Below are 19632 nucleotides of genomic sequence, written 5' to 3' on the forward strand. Positions count from 1 at the left end.
CAACATTCCTGCTTTAACCATGCAGTTTCAAAATGTTCTTATGTAACTGATATTTGTTACCACACTATGCAACTATTCAAAAGATGTACATCAGCCAGTTTTAGCACAGATGTATTTTATCCTTAATCTGCATTACAGGAACTTATCGGTACTTACTTTGTTCCCTTTTTCAAAGACCCATTTACAATTTATACTGCACACCTGCTCAAAACCAGCCACATTTTAACTCTCCCTTCATAGTTATTCTGGCTCATACCCTTATTCTAGTTTCTACAAAAGCTCAACAGCACCACAGTATTTTCAAGCTCAGAATTGTTGAAAGAGTGACAGATAACTCTGGTATTTCTGAAACGAAAAAGCAATCAATCAAAAATCTGTTTAGAACTTACCACTAAAATGAAGCTGTGAGCAAGTGCACAGAGAATGAATGATGTTGATGACAAGGCCATGAGTGGAAGCTCTGAGAGAAAGGGGTCCAGTGGCCACCAACAAAGTAACCACATGAAAGAGGTAGGGAAGATGTGCAGCCACATCCAGAGAATTGTTGAAGGAGAGCATCAGCATGTAACGTGCTAGAATGGCAATATCATCCCACATCAGGTGCTGTTCCAGAGTGGGAGTTGGAGACAGACAAGTCTTGTCAATTATTTTGCACATCCTTCCAATCACCTGAAAAGAGAGCAACCATTGTGTGGAACAAAGAGCAGAGCTCAAAATTTCAGTAAAATCAGTTACAAATTAACATTGCGGTTATTCTATATATATATATTTTTTGTTCCATTACTGCTGAGTCCTCAGAAAGCACCTCAGTGCTACGTTATCTAAAGGTGAAATTACTGTTTAGGAAGCAAAGAGGGAACTCACTTTGCTTGAAACCAATTTTACATTTCCAGAAGCAAGCGCTACTGCTGTGTCTGCCATAACCTCAGCCTTAATGGATCCTAAGCCCCCTGTGGCACTAGTTTTGATGAAACTGTCCAGCACTACGTCAAGGAGATCTGTGATCTGGTAGAGACAAAAAAGCCTTCGTTATTATTTGGTTAACATAATTTTTCTACGGTAAATAACCTTCTGAATAAGTAAATCTTTGTGTTTTTTAGTTGAAGGTGCATAGCCACCATAATTAGAAGCAGCAATCCTAGCGACTTGTTGTCTTTTTGGAAAAAGCCTACTGAAATATTAGAAATGTAAAATGAATTGCATCAGATCAAAATGCTTCACAGCTGCAGAAGTATGATACGGTATCACTTTTGTTTTGTTCTCTGCTTCAAAGTACAGCTATTCATAAAATGCTGCAGTTATTGAGAAGAAACTGGATTTGAGGTAGAAAAAAACCCAAAACATACTTCTGGGAAATAAGCAAGATCCAGTCTGTCTAAAACTTTATCCTTATGTAAGTGACTGAAAACACTATAATCTGCTTATAAACAAATTACAAGAAATCATGCAGAATTTGTACCTGTCCAAGACTTCCCCATATTTTAGCCTGAATAGAAGGGTACATCTGCTTCTCATTTATTGTCATTGTTATAAGTTTATCAAGAATAGCAGTGACTCGTTGGCGCTTCGCATCGTCATTGTGTTTGCAGAATCGGACCAGATTGGACAGCCAAGGAGTCATGTACTCCAGACAAAGATGTTTCAGTTCAATACCTGAAATAAAATTCACTTTGTAACATAGGGATCACTGTTGATTCCTATTAACAGGTAAATAGTTATTTGCGAGCATTACTCCTTTCATTTTCCACCTAAAATAATGACTATCGGATCTGAGCAAACAATACCCCAAAACACAGCTTTCATAAGGCTATTAGTAATTACTAGTAATTACTACATTATTAGTAATAACATCCAGTAAACGTCTGTCTGAATCTAGCACAGAGATTCTGACATTTTAGTAGATTAGGACGTGTGACAAAGATGTGTACACTTAGTATGAAGTGGGATTAAAGACAATTTCTTTTTAATCTTGAGAATGTATTCCAATCAGCTCCCAGCAGTAAGATCAGAGCTATTTTATGTCTGGAAAACAGAGATAGCAAAGGCAGAATAGCAGTACCAGGTAGGAGAGAGATCATCAATCTGAAAGGGTTAAATTTGAAAGACACTAACTGTTTCCTTAAGGTATCTGCTAGAACTCAAAACTTCACCAAGTTCTTTTGTTTGGTTGGTTGGTTTTTGTTCTGCAACATTCTCAATTCTGCTGAATTAAAAGCAATAGATGTGATAGATCTGTCCACCAGAGAACTCACTGTACAAAACTGTCAGGGGTATGAAATAAATAATTTGTGCTGTGATCACACTGAGTAAGTGTCTAGATAAATGAGATGGCTGGTGAAAGCTACAAAGACTGGGCTTGGGCTGCTTCATTTCTTTCCACGCAGAAAGAAAAGGGTACATTCAAGTGTGTAAATCAAAGTACTGTTGGAGTTTCTGCTCCAACAGATGCCCCCCCAGGTCACAACATTGGCTTCTGAGAATCACAGAAATACAGAATTATCTGATAAAACTTGATTATTAAGAAACAAATATAAGCGGGTCATCTTGAAAACGTCCACATCAGTTCCAGGAAGCATTAGTAACTTAAACTTGCTGTGATTCAGCAACATGACTAAATTGTTAAACTTGACAGCTATCAGCTTTAGTTGTTTCGTGTTCATGGTTAGTACTGAGGAAGACCAGTGTTACTTACTAGATTTGCTAAATCCTGAAATACACTCTTCCAAGAATTCTAGGGTAAGGTGTGGCTCGTTAGCTGCAAGAGTCTTACTAATAGACACAATAAAGAGTGTGTTGTTGGCAGGAATACATAGACCTGAAGTTTCCAGTAACTGGCCCTCAATCTTTAAATTAAAGGTACAGGTTAAGGCACACAGAAGATTATAGGCAGCAGACCTGTAACAAAGCAAGCAATGTGATTTGTAATAGTCTTCTTGTCTGTTTTAAAATACACACATTACACTGAGACATCACAGTAATGGCAGTCACATTTCCAAAACCAAATCAATATTGTTATATAATGTACTATATTTAAACCCTGAGCTGCTTTTCTGCATCAGTTAAGATTCAGAGGCAACATTTGCCTTGGACAAATGAATTAAATTACTCCTTCATTTTAAACTGTTTCTGACAAGGTGACAGAGTATGCTTGAAGAACTTGGTACTGGACTCCTCAGAAGAGCATCCAGTTCCTGGAAATGCTAAGTATTTCCAAATGCACCTGAGAGGCAGGAGCCAAGGGCCACAGAGGCTCCCAGTGAGCAAGGACTCATTTTTGGAGGCAGCCCTCTCTGATGAGACCCAAGAACTTGCTCTGCAAGGTACAGTTATTAAGCAGGAAGTTCAACACCAAGCAGATCAAATGTACCCAATAAACATATATTGCAAGCTGCACTTTTCCTTATAAAGGGAAATTAATTTAAAAGATCAATACCGCAAACTGGGGTCTGAGCTTCCCAGGTTGAGCAACGCTATGTTCAGTAGTGTTCCAGGAACATCCTTAGGGCGAATTTTAGTGTGCTGTGGGATGGAGTCTGGTTGTGACAGCTCCCACCGTGTCCGTATATGAATAATGGACCTCACAATGGCTTCACACTCCTGATGCATGAAGGTGAGTGGTGTTCCCTGGTTGGCAATCGTCAGTGTAAACTGATTCTCATCAACAAGACATATTTCCTCAATTTCAGAGGCATAGTATATATCATTTAAAAACACTGTCTGTCCCAGGACTCGTGTTCGTTCTGCTGATGTCACCTGCACAGCCGTTGATCCAACCTTAGAAAGAGAATAAAGAAATGGTTGCGCACCTGCTTTTAATGACACAGAGAGACAAGGCTGACATTTCTATCTGACCGAGATAAATGTATGAAACTGTATGCAATAATACTTTGTGCTGTGATTTCTCTATGAGATAGGGAAGAAAATTAAAAGCAGAAATGCATTCAAGATCTTATCAAAACAGAACAATTCACTAGTAAAGCATCAAAATACTTACTTTGATAGACACTTTGGTGTCTTTGTGAGCCAATTTGAGGGCATTGTGAAATACTTTCAAGTCCTCTTCCAAAGCTAAGGTAGCTGCTGGAAGTTTCTGCTGGTCATGTTCAATGTGCTCCGCCAGTTTTCCTGGAGAGTCTATAAAAATAAGCCTTTTGCTTCCTTTCAAACCTGTCAAGAGTCTTTCGTGGTATTTGGTGTATTCTCTGACCCAAGAATTACAGTTGTAAATAAAAACTGCTGAGACATTTTCATAAGCAAAGCCTGGAAAAACTACAAACCATTTAGAAAGAAAGTCTGTTTTAAAGCGATTGCTGGGGCCAGCATGCGTGAGGTCCACTACAATTTCATATGGCTTTGCGTAGTATGGCTTCAGAGTTAGCAGGACGTGGTATATCAATAAATCTCCATTGATCTGACCAGTCTTGAAACTGTAAGAAAACATGACAGACGCTGTTGGGTTTGCCTTTTAGATCCATAACAGAACATTTCAGTGGTGCGTCAGACACTGCTACACTAAAACAGATTGACATTTACATAGTCCCAAAAATGTCAGACTCAAAGCAATGATATTGGACTGGCATCCATAGCCTAATTTCTGTCACGGCTCATACTCCAACCACATTCAGTGTCCAGTATGCTAAAGCTTGGTTTGGATTTAACTTCATTTTGTAGTGCCACACCACCTACCACAGTCATGAAGTCTCTGGACAGCCAGGGGGCTCATCCAGCATCTCCAACAAAAGGAGAAATAAAATCCACACTGGTGAGGAAGAGTGCACCAATTGGCTCAAAGCTGATGCAAGTTAAGGGATTCTTTGAAAAAAGATGTAAAGTATTACCCCAAACTCCATTTTTATTATTATTATTTTTAACACATTTCTACACATTCATATTATACCTACTTTTATACATAGAAATAAATTATTTAAATAGTCTTGGTTAAGACTAATTAAACACCCACATATAATTTTTTTCAGCTCACTTTATCTGCCAAATACTGCAGAAAGCACAATAACGTACTCTGATGCTCAGTGGATCATTACTAAGAACGGCTGGTCCTTTGAGTAGTACAGAGGATCCATCTGTGAAGTAACTCTTACCTGGTAAGCATTCAGGTACTATGGAAATATTAAGAACCCTTTTTTCTCATTTAATGATCTGCTGAATTTTATGAGATTGGGCAGAGCTGTCTGAACCAAGTTTTCGGAGTTAGCACAGATTAAATTTTACTAGAAAGAATTAAAAAGTCAAACTCAGCAGTACTAAGTACTAAGTACTAAGTACTAAGTACTAAGTACTAAGTACTCGTGCCTGCTTTGAGCTAGTATCAACTCAACTCTTTCAAAGCAAAACAGCCTATGGAAAACGCTACTGCAAGCTCAAGTCATTTTGATCAGAGAGATGCTGCTCTTGGTGACATCTGAGGTAAATCAACTGAGCACAGCATAACGAAGGAGATACACTTCACAAATGCATTTGTCTGCCCAAGAGACTTTGTTTTCCTGTGTTACTTCCTGTTACTCAGAAAGCTAATTTGGGCAAGTTGGTGTTTTTCCCCCTCTAACATGTCATGGCATAGTTGTTTTTAAAAAGAAAAAAAGAAGAAGAAAAAAAGAAGGAAGTGTGTCATCACTGTGGTTTTAGTTCTCCACTTAGAATACAGGACATGTAATTTCAGTTACAGATTTGCTTAAAAAAAAAAAACCAACACAACAGCACTGTCCAAGTCTACTTGCTTCATGTTAATTGACGTTTGCATCCAAAGAGCAAACACATGCACAAAGAAAGCTTACTGTTAAAAGACTAAATACCTAAATACCAGCTTGCTTTCGACTGCACCTTGGAAAGGTAAGTGCACATTTTCCTTCTACTTTCAGTTCCACTTCAAGATTAAGGTCTTAAGATTTTGTAGGAAATTATACATGAAAGTAAGTTTGGCTTTTTTGTTTTTTTTGGTTTTTTTTAAGTACAATTCAATGCCTGATTTAAGGAATCTGATCAACAATTGCTTCTAGTGATGTTAAAATTTGTTCACAGTCAGACTCTGAGGAACCAACAGTGGCAGTCTACGCTGCTCTGTAGGTCCTAAGCACTGCAGCTCTTACTGTGCACTGGCAGAGGATCCTATCAATACCTGGGCACAAAGGGTTGAGCTATAAAGTAAAAGCCATTTAATGATCAGTTTTGCTAACACGATTTTAACTGAAGCCCTTAACAATACTGGTTTCTTTACTTTTAAGAAAGCCATATCTGGTCCAAATAAACAGTCGTACAGCTGCAGTTACCGGGCAGAAAAGATTGGAGTGCATCTGTACCAGGAAATGCACCTCATTTCTGCACGCCATGCAGAAACTTTGTGAAATGTTTTGTTTCCCTCCCCCCAAAAAGGTTTTGCTGTTGCTGCTTTTCCTCCTTTTTGAAGAGTGCAACATTCCCCAAGTAACCGTTACTATAGAAAGATAAATATTGTACCCAAGCTGTAGCTGATTACTAAGATCGTTTCTAATTCAAACTTAACAATAAGGACTAAAGTTCTACGTGATGTGTGAACTGCAAAGAAAGATACAAATATATTTTCCTCTCCTCAGCCATGTAAGCAGCACTGTCTGCTCGCTGCTTACACCCCAGGCCTATCACTCCCTTCCTTTCCCTGGGGGGCTCCAGCAGTATGAAAGATGTCATTTGGATGCTGAAAAGACAGGCAAGCTTACCTTTCTGATTTTTGAGTGTGAACACATTAAGTTCTCTGGTAAATGAACTAAGTTTCAACTATGGCAAAAGCAAATTTATTTTTGGTACATTTCAAAATTACCAAAACCTAGAAGCATATAGATGAGCTTTGTTACCTCTAAAGTAACAGCTTCAAGAAGAAACACAATTCTACAAGCAGCACTGTTAATGTCAGTAATTCTTCATGATAGCATTTGTACGCAAACAAGATGTAATCTACAGCATTTGGAGGAACCGTTTCACTCTGTTAACAGGGACAGGTAAGAGATGAGGAGCACAACAACCAGCCATAAGACCTGAGTGTGTCTCACATGTGCAAACCTGAGAAGACTCAGCACAGACACGATGCAGTAACTTCTCTCACTTGTCAACATCACTCTGAGATTATCCTATTTGTCTCTGACTCACGGCACAAATCTGAATATTACCCCAATGTTGAGCAGAGCAGAATACTAATGGTAATCTGCATAATTTCAGAGGTTTGAAGGAAACGTCACAATCTGAAGTACGTTTGTGATAAACAGCCTTTTGTACAGTGAATCAGATATTAAAGAACAAACATTTTCCTAGGGATTTATGAAAAACTCCAGACAGCTGAGATAAGAAATAAGAATTAGAAGAAGTTACTGCTGCCACTTACAGGAACATTTTCAATTAGAGCTCCCCAATTGGCCATCTGTACAAGTGCAGTTACTTCTCCCATATTTGGGGAAACATGGTGAAGAAAAGATGGTACTTTGTAGGTTTTATGTGGGTGGTGCCTCCCTTCCCCATTTAAAAGCAGAAGTGATGAACTTAAAGATGTAATATGGTTAGCTTTGAAGAGGAGGAACTACGGCAGACTCTGTACGTACATGCACAAATCACTGAGCACACAGCAGAAAATACTTTCCTCTGTTCCATGTTCTTTTTTCGTCTTCATGTACATCACACATAAACCTCCAAACATTGGAATTTAACACTGTAAGAGCTGAAGTTCGAGACCACCAATTCAGTCAGGATTCCAAGCAGCTGAATGCTCCCTCCTACACATGGTGAGCACGAGGCCAAGTTACAACACATTTCTGACCAGAAAAGCTGCTTGATACTAAACCCAAGAAGTCTGATTCAAACCTCTAAGAACTGGCATTGCTAATTCCTAACACCAGAATTTCTGTTTTTGTAGGTGACTGAAGAGGAAGATGAAGACAAAGAGACACGGCAGACCACATTCTGCTTTCCCTCTTGGGATAATCTTTTCATTGTGTTTGCAAATAAGTGCAAACCGTACCGACTACCCCAGGGTTACCAATGAAATCTGGGATCCAATCTGCCAAAACCTAACTTGCAGTCAGAACATAACAGAAGACAACACAACATCCCTTCCAGGCACTGATTTTAATGGGAAACCAACATCCATTGCTGAAATGCAGACAGCCACCCCCCAGGCTTTATCTTCAACAATGGACCCAAACTCCTCCACATCTTCCTCTGCCCAAAGTTTTCCCAACACTGGAGAACCTAGGAACACCAGCAAACCCAAGATCACCATGACAAAAGAAACATGTGAAGACAATAAGTTTCTTATACTGATTTGCTTCATTATAATAGCAGCCCTTGTACTCATCTGCACCTTCTTGTTTCTGTCAACTATTGTAATAGCAAATAAACTCTCCTATCTCAAAAAAGCTCAACAAGGAAAACGTCGGCCCAGGAGTAATTGTGATATTCTGGCTACCAACAGCTTCTGGCCAAGCGCAGCAGGAACGTGGCAGAGGACACCTAAGGAGACAACTGGGACTGACTTGGTAATGCAGGACTTGCTATCAGCGAGAGATGCTGCAATCCAAACGAAAACCCAAGATGAATCTACTGAGAGTTACACTAAAGACACAAATAATAAACACGAAAGCAAAGAAACAATGTCACACAAAAGCAACTCAACCAATTTTGTAGTTGAGATTTAGTCAGCTAAAAAGACCTTCAGCTTTTACATTTTATACTGGATTAATACGAGACAAAAACTTGGCTTTCAAGTAACAACACACACTGCAACATGGGAAGACTAAACCTCCAGGTTTCTCATTTTTAATGTAGTGGGTATGCTGTAAAAACCTGCACATCTAGAAGGGAGTAGGACTGCATTGATTTTTAGAAACAGCACCAAGGCTGTTTTAACTCCTTTAACCAGAAATCATGGTTGTAGGAACCAAACAGGATAAAGCAGGACAGAACTTTGCCATTTTTAAAGACCACTGAGGGACAAAAAAAGGAAAGGACGGTTTGAATATGCTATATTTATGTAGATTGAAGTGCTACATTGGCACATCCCACTTGCTATTCTAAGAAAACCATAATTCAGTCACAATGTTGATGCCATTATTGAATCAGGAACTATTCTGTTAAAATGTCTTTGCAGGTTTATTCCATCAAAACTTCTTAAATCAGCTTAACTGCTTTTGAACCAGGCTGAGAGCAATCACGCATTTTGCTTTGAATTTAGGTGTAAACATGTGAAGTTTGCACTGTATGTTAAAATATAAGAACTCTTTTTTGTAACCATCAATAAACCAGAAACGTCAGTTTTTAAATAAAGTTTATGTTGTTTTTTCTCAAAGTCATAAGGGGTAAAACAGCAGCATCACGAAAAAAAAGTAGAGAATCATGATCCTATCAGTGGAAAGAAGGACAAGAAACAGTAATGAGGGTGGGATCTGTGGCCAAAGGCAGGTGGAAACTGCCAGGATTGAAGGCAACTTGGATGAGGTAAAAGACTCAAGAAAGTGCGAGTCCTAATATCAGCACGGGATTTGCATGTGCAGCAGGAGTTGGTAAGAGACTGAAGAGCCAGCACAGCCAGCAGAACACAGCAGTAGGCATGGGATATGGGATAGCTGTGGTGGAAGGCACAAGAATGCACTTAATAAATGCCATGAAGATAAGACTTGTGCATGTTTCTTTTGGCAGGCAGCCTTTCTTGGCCAAAACGCTCAAGGAGACAAAAGGTAGTTTGGGTTATAATATGGACAAAGAAAGTCAGCAGGAAAACAACTGCTTAGAACAGTCCTTCTTTAATGGTGGCAACAGGTACCAGCACTGTCCTGACAGAAAAGCAGAGTGGGGAAGGGGAGGCCGCCAAAGGGTGAGATCTGCTGCTATCTGCCTGTAACACAGCTACCTAAAGGAAGATGTGCAAGCCAGCACCTCGTGATCAGATAGTACTCTATGACTCACTGTAGTGAGCCTACGGTTGCATTTCCATTAATAACAATGATAGCTCATCAAAACCACCACTGAATTTTTATCAGTAAAAATGAAATCCAATCCAAACTTAGCTCTGTGTCATTCAAAAAATTTGTAACCACATCTATTTTGAACAAGGGTGGAAAACAAGCGTTCATGAATTCCTATGTAACAGGCACATACACAGCAAAGGCCACCTAACTATTTCAGTTTCATAAAGACAATTGAGCTGAAAAGTTTGCTTTTAAATCATGCAACCCTTGAGCTAAGCTTCTTAGTAATCCTCCTACTCTTGATACTTCCTGCAGCAAGTGTTGGTAAACTTCCTCTTTAGCTGCAGAAACTTGCTTCAACGTGAAACAAGCCATTTTAGAGCTGCTCGACTCCTAGTACTGTCTGTCCTCCTAAGGCTTCAAACAAAGAAAAGAGACTGCTTGCTTGACACAAGACAAAGGTAAGAATCAAATTTCAAAATGTAAAGGCTTAATATTTGCATTATTTATTTTTAAATGAACTGCAATTGGTATAGCACTTCCTCAGCTAATTCAAAGTTCCTGGAGTACTTTGAAGGTGCAGGCATTCCATCTAGTTCTTAAGCTGTTGCTACTGTGAGCTGTCACGAGCTCTACACGTATGCAGCATTTTAATAGACTTTGAAGCAGAATATATTTTTGAGCAGAAGGAAATCAAATGGTGTCAATTTTATCTGTTTTAATTCTTACAGTTTAGATCACGTCCTCTAGAAGCATTAATCTGCTGTGTTTGCATTGCTGCATCTGAAACGCACTTCTATAGTTGCACATACTGAAGCTCCAGAGGCAGCTTCACATGAGCAGCGTGATCACAAATTATCTCAAAATGCACAAAGTCACTTCAGATAGAAATCACGATGGGTGGCTGTATCTTAACGCTTTGTGTCACACAAACATTCTGAAACCTGAACTCTGAGCAGGGAAAAAAGCCTGCTCCATCCCAACCTCTTAACGTTAGCCCAACCTCCTGTTACAAAAACTGTCCCCCATGCAGGAGTTAATTTACAAAGGCAGCTTAACATTGGAGTTCTGTACCATTGCATCTGCAATATTTGGAAACCTTTGCAAGATTATTACATTCTAACCTTAACTGCGGAAGTGTGGGAAGAACAGGAAATAAACCTTTAAGAACCTTTTACCCAGGTCTCAGCTTATCTCTAGGTTTCTCTCAGTCCTCCATACATAAAGTAGGACACTTTTCTTTACTCTTGCTTGTCAATACTGCTGTGAGGGCTTCATATTTCATTTCGCATCCATAATCATTTCTGTGATAGATAAAAGTTAGCTTGAAACAAACTTTGCACTTCTCTCCAAACGTCTTTTTCAGAGAAGGTGGAAAACAAAGAACCCACCATGATATTGATGTCAGTGTCAAAGCTGTTGATCGCACAAATGGCAAAAAACATGCAGGTTTAATCTAGCCTAATTTTTTTAGACTGTAAATATAAAATTGTCTGGCATCAGTGGTGTCACTTCAAGCTCAATTTAGTGTGTTTTACTTTATTCTTGATGTAGGAGGGAACATATTCAAACAGACTGAAGGAAAATGGTCAACAATGCAGTAATACTGGTCCTCTTCTGTGGAGAAATTTGGGAATCACTTTCCATTGAAATACCTTCAAATGCTTCCACAAATGAAAGCAGCGCGTATACCAGCACCAGGAGCCCGGCAGAGGCTACAACGTACCAACTGCAAACAACCAGCCCCAGCATGCAGAAGCCTGCAGGAACTCTGACTGCTGGGACAACACTGCCACAGCGGCCTGAACTACACATAGAGCCCACTAATGGCAGCTGGGTAGCAGCAATGATAATGGGCATTGTTTTGGTTGGTATGGTGATCGCTATTAGTGCGATTGTTCTATGGAAATGCTGCAAGAAGCCGTTGCTAGCCGATTCAAACTGGGCAGGTCAGTCTCCATTTGCAGATGGAGACACTCCAGATGCCTTTATGGACTCTGGCCAGGCTACCAAACGTTCATCAGTTTTATTTATGTTGCCTTGGAAATTAAGAGAAGAAGCATTGATACAACATGACCCTCCTGCATCAGAGAAACCACCCAATGGCACCACCAGCACGCAGCAGCCCCCAGCAGAACATGGCTGCTCCACCACCAACACTGCTGGAGCAACAGCTCCCAGCCCAGAAGCAGCAAGTCCAGAACAGGTGCTGTGCCCACAGCTTGCTGAGTGCTCCGAGCTGCCTCCTCCCCCCGAATGGCTCACTGGGCCAGCTGAGGAGCACACCTCGGATCCTGGCCAGCAAGAGGAACTGCCCTCAGAAATGAAAGAACCATATCCTCCACCACCCGAGCTAATTACTGAAGAGATTTGTGAGCCTCTGCCACAGCCAGAACATCCCCAGTAGATTGCCAAAATAACTTTCCAAAATGCTTCTCATTTTTCTTAAGTGAAGTACTCTTCAAATAACTGAATAATGAAGAAGTTGACACCGGCAAGAACAGTGAGACCGCAGCAGAAGCAACAGCTCCCCAGCATTTCTCAACATCAGCTTTCACAAAAGGGAAGCACTCCCCCTTTCTGCCTGAAACAAATCATGATCACACCAGAAGACAGCACGCCTGGTGCCCACTGCATGGCATAATAGCGACTCCACTGTGCAGATAGCCAACGATTCCTGGCTTTGGAGGCTGCAGAAAACTGTGTGTGTACCTTTGTGTGTCAGTACATGAAACATGCAGATGGACGTGGAGAGTAAAACTTTAGAGGGACTCAGAGTTTCTTGCAAAGGTTTGTTCTATTAGACTAAAATGAACGCAATGAATTCAAGTTAATTTTAATAAAGCTTTCTAATTTGAAGATGTTTTGGTTGCTTAAAGCATAACAGAGTTATTCGCTTAGATACAAAGCTTCTAATTCAAAACAGTCCAAATGCTCTGGCATGCACACATACAGACCGTCTCAGAGGTCTATTTTCTGCATCAGACTGAGGAACCGCTGGGGAACTGTGGATAACAGGTATTCAGAGCAAAGCCCCCAGCAGCTACCAGTCCTTTATTAAGAGGAAGAAGAGCTCCAGATCAAAGACTGATGAAATGCTTACTGATGTAAAAACTCCCATTACTTTGAGTTATCTTTCAGTAATATAGTAGTATAACTTTTGGTAGTATAGTGGATGTGAAAAACAGGATATGGCTACAGAAACAAACAGTTCACAGAACATCCAGGCAAATGACTATCAGAATTAGCTGCACATGTTTACTAATTTCTTCCCCTCAAGTAGGATTTTCAGAATGGATTCAATGTTATTGAAAAACTGGTTTAAGGTTGTCTAGATTTCAGGTTCCTTTAACTCCAGGTGTTGGAGAGATTCCTTTCTGGGCCCCAAGTACGAGCAGTTCATCATCCTGAACAGAACCATGCATTTTTATTTTAACTATTTGATGGTAAATTGAAGGGAATCCTTGGAGGTGAATTAGAAACATACTTATTTTACTGGCATTTAATGCCTAGATTTGTAGAGAGAAGCTGCTAGATACCAAGGCTAGGTTTCCATGACATCTCTGCAAAGAGACATGGCAAAGAACTTGCAGCCTTGAGTTTGTTGGGGGAGGGAATATATGTTTGGATGTCACGTGTTTGTACCTATTACAATTGACTTTAAATTTCTAAAACTACCACTAAAAATTAAGTCTTAAGTTGCACATATGCAATTCAATACTGCTGCATGTACAAAGAGAGCAGGAAAAGATGTTTATACGAGATATATGAGTGCATATGCCTGAAGAACAGCATTCTGGTAACTCAAAGACTCTGAGGCTCTATGCACTGAACCACATTAAAATATATGCACATATTTTGTATGTTACTAATGTATGCTTTACAAACTGTGCATACCCTTGCCATATTGTTTGGAGAAAAGCAGATAAAGATTTCCTATAGAAAGCAGTGAAGTCCTGCAGCCTGTTTTATTACCCAACAACACGGAGACAACCTGATCAAAGCACAAAACCAAGGATTTTTAAACTAGGAAAAGATATTCTGTCAGGGTAGTTTAAGTAAGCTCAAGATAGGAAACCTAAATTAACATCAACCTTTCTTACTGAAACAGACACCAAGGGAAGGTAGAAAAGAGCACAAGTTACTTTTAAAATGGGGACATTTAAATGGGTTCATACACTAAGAAAAATTAATACATTACATTTTGATGCAGTATCATGGCTACAAATATATAAAGATGTTAACTGATTCAAATTAGAAAACCCAACTATTTTATTGAATATGTATGCTTTGCAATAAATTTGAGTCAGCACCAGCGACAGCTCTGCAGTCCTCCAATGTAGTGCAGATCAGGTGGTTGCAGAGCCCCAGCTAGCAGCAATACGATGCAGCTGAAGAGGCAAGCACAATCCACAGACAGCAACTGTAGCTACTCTCTAGAACAAGACGACCTCTAAGCCTAAATCTTTCACAGAAATAATGTGCTGATATTGCAGAAGACATTACGGTAAGTTTGTGTTTTTTGTTTTTAATCACAAAACCTACTACAAAATTAGAGACAGAAATAAGAATGAAATTATTAGTTGATAAGAGATGCTTGCACCAGGAATTTGCTGCAGTGTCAGAGATTTCTTACTAACATGAATTCAGCTTTCAAACATGTGTTAGCAGCTTTGAGAATGTAACCGACACAATAATAAGGAAAAGTACGACTGTGCATGTTACTATGAATGCAGAATTTGGGTTTCCAACTAAATTCCTAACAATTTATGATGTATTTTAAGCAATTCTACTTTAGCAAACAGCATGCATGTATGGGGGGGTTCTGCTACATTACTGCAGAGATTTGTAAAGCAGATCCAGTTGACAGCCATTTTTTCATCCTGTATAAAAGAACACATTATTCCAAACATAATATAGGCTTGAAATCACTAAAAACAAGAAGCAGACATTGTATAACGTTTGGAAGAGACTTTCATTTTCGGAAGAAAGCCCTCATTTGAGCTTGAGGGGGAAAGGCAGATGAAAAAACAAGTCTCGTTCTGGCAGACAACATGACAGGCTCTGAAGGGATGCTTTGTAAAGTCTCTCTTGAACAAATACAAAAAGGACCGTGCCACAAAGGGGTTTATTGATATTTTTACTTAATTTCTGCTGCAACCAATCACTGCAAAGACAGCCCTTACAAATAAATAAAATACATTACATGGATTTAAAGGGTGTCATTTTGGTATATTTATTTTTAGGCAGCAATGGAACACCAGATACTGAAAACATCTACCTGCCTGCTGGTCCTTCTGTTTTTCATACCCACTGTTCTGGGTATCTGTCCTTCTAACTGTACATGCTCAGGAAACAACAGGAACGTGGACTGCTCAGGCAGAAATTTAACAGTATTGCCACACGGACTTCAAGACAACATTACGTATTTAAATCTGTCATTTAACCAGTTTGTAGATCTCGATCACCAGCTGACAAGATTCAGCAATTTGAGGACCCTTGATATTTCAAATAATTGGCTCAAGAATGTTCCTGCTCATCTGCCCAAGTCCTTATGGGAATTATATGCCATAAATAACAACATTAAAGTCCTTCAGAAACTTGACACAGCTTACCAGTGGAACCTTAAAGTGCTGGATGTTTCCAGGAATATGGTGGAAAGAGCTGTTTTGATCAACAACACACTGAGTAGTCTCAAGTTTCTCAACCTCAGCAGCAACAAACTCTGGACAGTTCCAACCAACATGCCCTACAACATAGAGACAGTGGATCTATCCAATAACTTCTTGTCTCAGATACTTCCAGGAACACTGGTGAGATTACAACACCTCACAAGCCTCTACCTACACAACAACAAGTTCACATACATTCCTGACAAAGCTTTTGACCAGCTCTTTCAGCTGCAAGTAGTAACACTATACAACAATCCATGGTCCTGCAGCGACCAACAAAATATCTCCTATTTACTTAAATGGGTGCAGGGCACCACTGCCAGGGTACAAGGGGCTCCCTGCGCCGACCAGTCTATGCTGTGGGCCGACGTCACGCCAACCTCCACCACTGTGCCAGATGCCAGCTTCATGATTAAAGGAATGAAGGCAGCAGACACTACTGCCTCTCCAGCGGCAGCTGAATCAACCCAAATGACAAAAATGCATAAACAATTCAAAGCTAAGGAAGTTACTACCTTGGCTTCGTTAAGCCAGACAGTACTGTTCACAAACACAGACCGGCCCCTGCTCCTCTATCCTGAAGAGCCAACAACCAGGAAGGTCAGCACGTATGAAGCAGCTGCCACACACACCATCTACATTAAAGATTCAACCGATGTAAACTCAAGCCTGACTCATTCAACGGGCTCATCCACCACTCCTATGACTCTCGGTATTACCAGTGGAATGCCAACAAACTACTCCAGAATGCCTCAAAGCACAACTGCTACCTTAAGGAGAGAGGAAGCCACTACCAGCATTCTGAATACTGATGTGCCCTCCAGAGCAAGCATCTGTGAGATATGTTTGTTTTATGCTGTAATGCTTAATGCAGTGGCACTGTTTATTGGCTAGAAGCTCATACTCTTTGAGGTTATTCCTGTGATACATAGCAGGGGGGAAGACATCCAGGTCAAATAATGAATCAAAGCAGGAGAAATCTGAAAGTCTGACTGATCTAAAGAAAATAACAGTTCCTAAAGAAGTGCAGACTAATGTCTCGATACTAAGCTGCTACTTATTTTAATATGTCTTAATTGAGTAAAACTAACTTATGATCTTGTTTTTTAAAATGTGCTTATTTTGTATTTAAATTTTCAATTTTACTTGCACAGAATAAAACATCTGAATTTTAAGTACTGATTGTATTATTTTGTCGTTAAACAACTGAAAAAAATAGAAGTCCTGTATCATATCTGCATTGTCTTGCTTGATTTGCTAGTGAGAAGTTCCTGTAATATAGCAGCACAGATTATTTGTAAGTTATGATGCCATGCATAAGGAAGGGAAAATATAAAGAAACTAAACCTAGCTGTTTCACTAATCAGAAGCAATTCTTGAGAAAATCTGCTAGCATGTATATCTATGTTTGCTTCATATGTACTAGGATATTTCAAATACAAAGAACAACCATTTTGAATTTAGGAATTAAATATGGCAATGCCATGATGTCTATCTACTAAGAAGGGGTAAACTGAGAAGCTAACATGGTCCAGCTTCAGCATGGGAAGAGTGGTAGGGGCTGATCTCTCTTTTTGCTCTGTCTTGACTTAGAATTGCAGGCAAGTTATTCCTTGCTCTTCATAGTACGAAATAAAAATGATAGAAGTAGAGGAAAATGCAACATGTTCAATGCCATGACACTCTCCAATAACACGGAGTTTAATCTACACACATTAACAAAATCGAGCAATTTAACCTACAATCAAAAACCTGAAATACTTGTTATTACATCAGAATTTGTCCAGAATGCTTCAAACTACGACTTCTTGATAACCAAAATAAAATATCTGCCCATTCCAAAAGCAAGTTATGCAACATGTATCAATGGAGCAGTTCATTCAAAGCTCTCGTTTAAACAATTCTTGAATCTTGTGACTTAAAATTTAACTCAAGCCATGGCACTGAACATGCCCAAGCCTTGCCTTCCAACGATGAGCACGAACGCTATTCTCCTTGACATCTGCGCCATCAGCGAGTAGAAGTAGATGCACGCATGGTTATGACCCCTCCAGGAAAATTATGTGGCAAAGGTACTTGATATACTACTGATGAAGTTTTGCAAACAGCATGAAATGAAAACAGAAGAACAAGTTAATTGTAAGAGTATTATTCACTTAATATTGCAAATCTTTATTCAATATTTTCCATGCATTTCAGGCCATTTAATTTCCAGTTATTGTAGCATGAAGGTGCTACAAAATCTAGAAAACCTCAATACCAAGACTGCAGTCCTCCACCTACTTCTTCTAGGTATTACTCAGGGCTGTAGGTCATTTATATTCACTGGTATCAGAAAAATCACAACTTTCCAATTGTGAACAGTATTTCTATAATCAGAAATGTGTTTTAATTTCTAACAGTACTGTAAATGTTGCACAATGAATTTGTACAGTTATTTCATTGGCATTTAAGTAAAAATAAAGCTATGTTTGTATTGAAATGAACTAGTGACCATGTTTCTTTTCACTATTATCTTGCAGACAGGTAACTGTACAGAATAGATGCTATTTTATTACACTAATCTATTCCAAGCAGGCATTTGGCTCAATCTTTATGTCTTACTGAGAAAAACTACAGTATGATCAAACTGTACTATTTTGATACTCAAACTTCCCTAATACTGTTTATTAATAAGCTGTTGAAATAACAATAGTAGCCTACCTTTCTGCTCCTTACCATTTTGAACTTGCAACCCCCCAAGACCTGTGTTTACCCATTAGAGAAGGCACTCCTTCCTACATCTTAAAAAAAATAAAAGTATCTCCATGTTAAACAGCACAGAAAGCATTTTAAGCCAAAAAGCCCACACCAGTGACATTTTAGGTATGTAAGAACTAGTTATCCAAGCCAAAATTTAGAGAAGCCCAAGTCAAAATTTAGAGAAGCTAGATCATAAGCAACACATGCAGAAGTGCATCATACTAGTAAGCGACAACAGGTAATCTGAAAGAGTTCCCCACTTGCACAACCCATATATTTTCCCCAGGCTAAATAATCTGATGTAAACTGATGAATTCCAGTAAGCAGCACTGGTACAAAGAAAATGCCACAGCCTGCCATCCTCTTTGGAATGGAGTCATACTTGTCAAGTACTGCGACTGGCTCTAAAACAGTATCAACTTCCTGATTACGTTCAGAATTAGGTATTTCCTAGGTTATTCACATGGTGTCATCCCACACAGTTTAGAGCAGCTTAGCTTGAAAGATAAGACAGAGATCACAAAATGAAGTGCTGTGACTAAAACACCTTAAGTGAATTATATTATGTTGAAAGAATTACATGAAACATGACGCGTCTCTTGGCATCCTATGCTGAATGGCTCAGCAAAATCCTATTGGATGCAAAAAAGCCTACATGGAATTAACTTTTAAACACCCTGAGAATGTTGCAATTACAATTAGACTACTCAGTAAACAACAAACCTTTGGAAAATCCTGCTTTTCAGAAGTTATTCAAGGCAACAAGCAAGTCCTGTACTAAATGACTTACTACCCAGGCTTTGAAGTATGAAGCAATGCCATATACACTTGGAAGTGGAAATGGGGTTGTGCCGTTTACTGCAGGCACACACTGACTGAGGGGGGGAGAAAAAAAAACACAGATGTGTATGGAAGTGAGATGGCACATCCCTTCGAACACTGGGGCCATGATCCATATCCAAAACATGCCCTTGGTGGGTAGAAGCAATGAGGGCTTCTCAGTCAGACTGCCTTCACTAAGCAGATTAAATTTGGATTCCCTTGTATTTTTCTGGAATACAAATGAGTTGATAACAGAGCACAAGTAGGCAGGCAGTGTGGGAGGCAGGCACCTGTTGCTTGGCAACAGCACAGTCAGATTGAAATAAAATCAACACGCATGGATGTGAGTGCTGCAGAACAGCTTGCTGTGCTTCGAACAGGCAGGGCACTCAGTCCACAATAAATATAAATACCATAATCCATTCTCAGGAAATTCTTTGTTTCAATACAAC

At 39.5% G+C, this 19632-nt stretch overlaps 4 protein-coding genes across 8 annotated transcripts in view; 3 read left to right on the forward strand and 1 right to left on the reverse strand.

Moving 5' to 3' along the window:
- NF1 (neurofibromin 1) overlaps positions 1-19632 on the reverse strand; it is an 84255-nt gene that overhangs the window by 20538 nt on the left and 44085 nt on the right. For all 5 annotated transcript variants that reach the window (XM_072353789.1, XM_072353787.1, XM_072353788.1 and 2 more), the window contains 6 exons: positions 3995-4427; positions 3434-3774; positions 2693-2895; positions 1460-1653; positions 865-1005; positions 390-669 (listed from right to left, as the gene is read on the reverse strand). In XM_072353789.1, coding sequence (XP_072209890.1) covers positions 390-669; positions 865-1005; positions 1460-1653; positions 2693-2895; positions 3434-3774; positions 3995-4427 — 1592 coding nt within the window. The remainder of the gene's footprint in view (positions 1-389; positions 670-864; positions 1006-1459; positions 1654-2692; positions 2896-3433; positions 3775-3994; positions 4428-19632) is intronic.
- EVI2A (ecotropic viral integration site 2A) lies at positions 5713-8769 on the forward strand. Its single transcript, XM_072353748.1, has 2 exons — positions 5713-5847; positions 7895-8769. The coding sequence occupies exon 2, from the start codon at positions 7911-7913 to the stop codon at positions 8673-8675; it is 765 nt and encodes a 254-aa protein (XP_072209849.1). The 5' UTR covers positions 5713-5847; positions 7895-7910; the 3' UTR covers positions 8676-8769.
- On the forward strand, positions 10295-12477 carry EVI2B (ecotropic viral integration site 2B). Its single transcript, XM_072353759.1, has 2 exons — positions 10295-10405; positions 11499-12477. Exon 2 carries the CDS (start codon positions 11530-11532, stop codon positions 12349-12351), a length of 822 nt encoding a protein of 273 aa, XP_072209860.1. The 5' UTR covers positions 10295-10405; positions 11499-11529; the 3' UTR covers positions 12352-12477.
- On the forward strand, positions 14294-18098 carry OMG (oligodendrocyte myelin glycoprotein). The gene is made up of 2 exons (XM_072353792.1): positions 14294-14451; positions 15191-18098. Exon 2 carries the CDS (start codon positions 15197-15199, stop codon positions 16508-16510), a length of 1314 nt encoding a protein of 437 aa, XP_072209893.1. The 5' UTR covers positions 14294-14451; positions 15191-15196; the 3' UTR covers positions 16511-18098.

This window comes from Excalfactoria chinensis, chromosome 19 (assembly GCF_039878825.1).
Source record: "Excalfactoria chinensis isolate bCotChi1 chromosome 19, bCotChi1.hap2, whole genome shotgun sequence".
NCBI classification, from domain to species: domain Eukaryota; kingdom Metazoa; phylum Chordata; class Aves; order Galliformes; family Phasianidae; genus Excalfactoria; species Excalfactoria chinensis.